Source organism: Octopus bimaculoides, chromosome 18, assembly GCF_046866305.1.
Source record: "Octopus bimaculoides isolate indiv1 chromosome 18, ASM4686630v1, whole genome shotgun sequence".
In the NCBI taxonomy this organism is placed as follows: domain Eukaryota; kingdom Metazoa; phylum Mollusca; class Cephalopoda; order Octopoda; family Octopodidae; genus Octopus; species Octopus bimaculoides.
The window spans coordinates 3,153,269-3,155,768 of NC_142945.1; the positions used below are offsets into that span (position 1 = coordinate 3,153,269).

Below are 2,500 nucleotides of genomic sequence, written 5' to 3' on the forward strand. Positions count from 1 at the left end.
ACGCTGTTATGACACCCACACCGACACCCACACCGACACCCACACCAACAGCATCACCAACAACATCAACACCAACACCAACAACAACACCAACAAGAATCACATCGATGAAACGGGACAGTTTCTCGACATCATCGGCTGATATTACGATGACGACGACGACGACGACAACGACCACGTCTTCAGCAACGACTTTCAGTGCTTTTCGACCATGGTTGTGTAATCCTTCCAAGACCAGAAGTCCTTCACCAATTGCACAGTTGAATTTTTCTGGTAAATTTCATTCTCTTCTAATTTCTTTCATTATTCTCTCTTCATTACTTTTTCCTTCTTTCATTGCTTCCTTCTTTCTTTCTTTCTCTCTTGTCCTTTCCTCTTCTCACTCTTTCTTTCTTCTTTCTTTCCTTTCCTTTCTCTATTTATCTACTTTTTCCCTTTTTCTTTCCTTTTTTCTTCATTTCGATTTGTTCTTCTTTCATTAATTCATCCATTCTTCTTCCTTCCCTTATTTTTCCTTTTCTCTCTCTCTGCCTCTATCTTTCCTTCCCTCTTTCTTTCATTCTTTACCTTCTCTTAGTCTTTCATTGTTTAATTTCATTCATCTCACAATTTTTCCTTCACTTCTGCCTCTCTTTCTTTCTCTTTCTCCCTCGCTAGCTTTCTTTCTAGTAAATCATTCATTTTTACTTTCATTCTGTGTTTCTTACTTTCCTTTTTCTCTTTTTCTCTCTCATTACCTCTTCTCTCTTTCTGTCTGTTTCTTTTCTTTTCTTTTCTTTCTTTTCTTTTCTTTTCTTTTCTTTTCTTTCTTTCTTACTTCCTTTCTTCTCTCTCTCCCTCTCTTCAATATTCAATCCATGACAGCCATTTTAATCAAATTTATTTTACATTAAAAGTCCAAAAGAAATTTCAATTCCCATGATTCCTTACGGCAAATCGTCTGCTCTTTCATATCATTCCGCCATTGCCTACGACTTTCCCCAACCTTTCAACTATTTTCCACGTTTTTCATCCTTTAATCTTGGACATTTTCCAAAACTTGGAATACATCCAAGTTATGAAAAACACCAAAGACTGAGCAAAGACGAAATTCAGTAGCGTCCTGTTCTTCTTTATCCATTTACCAATTTATATAATATTTAATTACCAGAATATATGCTATTTAGTTCATTAATAAATTTGCCTTCGGGCAGAGGAAAGAACTTCTATTTGACCCTTTGACCTGCTAGGAACATCAGTAGCCCTCCATTAACCCTTTGCCTGTTCAAAGCATTTTCATAAGTTTGTCTTAAACGTCCATGCTTATTTTCAGATTTTGGGTTAACCCTTGTTTCCATAAGTTCTAAGTGATATACAGTTTTCCTTTCATAAGTCCCAACTTACTGAAATAGTTGAGAAAATGAGAAATGTGTATCATATATAATGCATGGAGGCCAGGGCGATATGTCCTGTTTATTATACCTGATACACAGGACAGGCCTAGGCTTAAATTACGCTGCACCTTCTATAATCAATATAGAACGGATTGAGAAATGTAAGTCTAGATAGACCATGTTTGAAAATCAGACAAGATCGACACGTTTGGAACGTCTTTTAAAGCAGAACTATCTGATCAAGTTTGCGCTATACCGTAGGTCTATTATCGTTAGATCTTATTGGGTCTTTAGTATCAAGGATTTCCAGTTACTCAAGTTCAAAGTCCGCTTTTCCTTCCCTTGGTCTTCTTCGTCAGCTCTGATGGAAACAACAGCCAAATCTCCTCACATCGGATTAAGTTGCCTTTCACACGTACTCAGAGAAAAGCGAAATGGTCGTGTCTAGAATGCCTTTAGTCATAGGTATACTCAGTTAGAGCCAACCTGCAGTTAAATGATATAAAACAACAAGCCTCAGAACAAACTGATGAGTCTTCATGTTGCTGCGAAACCTGCTAGAAATAGCAACCAAATATCACTCAAATCTTACGGTGGGATCGCGGCTGATACCCTTTTGATCAAACTTCAGCCGAGATTATTTTTGGTTAGTCTTAGTTCAGGTTTGATCCAGTATGAATACGATCAAAAGTATTCCAGCCATGACCATCCCGTCTTATATTGCACAAACGTGATATATCTAGGATTGATTCAGTAAACCAACGATCAAAAATGATCCGGTTATATATTTACTGATCGAACTCAAGACTTTATGATTGTGAGCCGAATACCACTAAGCCACGGACCTTCACGTATCTACGGAATACACAGCCACATACTCGTGAATTCAAATGTAGATAATTTGATAATGTATCACATCTCATATACATGTATATGTATATATATATCTATTTATATATGTCTGTATGCATATATATATATATACATATATAAACATACATATATATATATATATATATATATATATATATATATATATATATATATATATATATATATATATATATATATATACATATTTTCATATATATATATATATATATATATATATATATATATATAGACAC

The 2,500-nt window shown here is 34.9% G+C and overlaps 1 protein-coding gene across 4 annotated transcripts in view; it reads left to right on the forward strand.

The window, feature by feature from the left end:
* The window catches only part of LOC128249916 (uncharacterized), a 112,555-nt gene that overhangs the window by 88,359 nt on the left and 21,696 nt on the right, over positions 1 to 2,500 (forward strand). For all 4 annotated transcript variants that reach the window (XM_089365638.1, XM_089365635.1, XM_089365636.1 and 1 more), the window contains exon 2: positions 1 to 273. This exon is cut by the window's left edge and continues 399 nt beyond it. In XM_089365638.1, coding sequence (XP_089221764.1) covers positions 1 to 273 — 273 coding nt within the window. The remainder of the gene's footprint in view (positions 274 to 2,500) is intronic.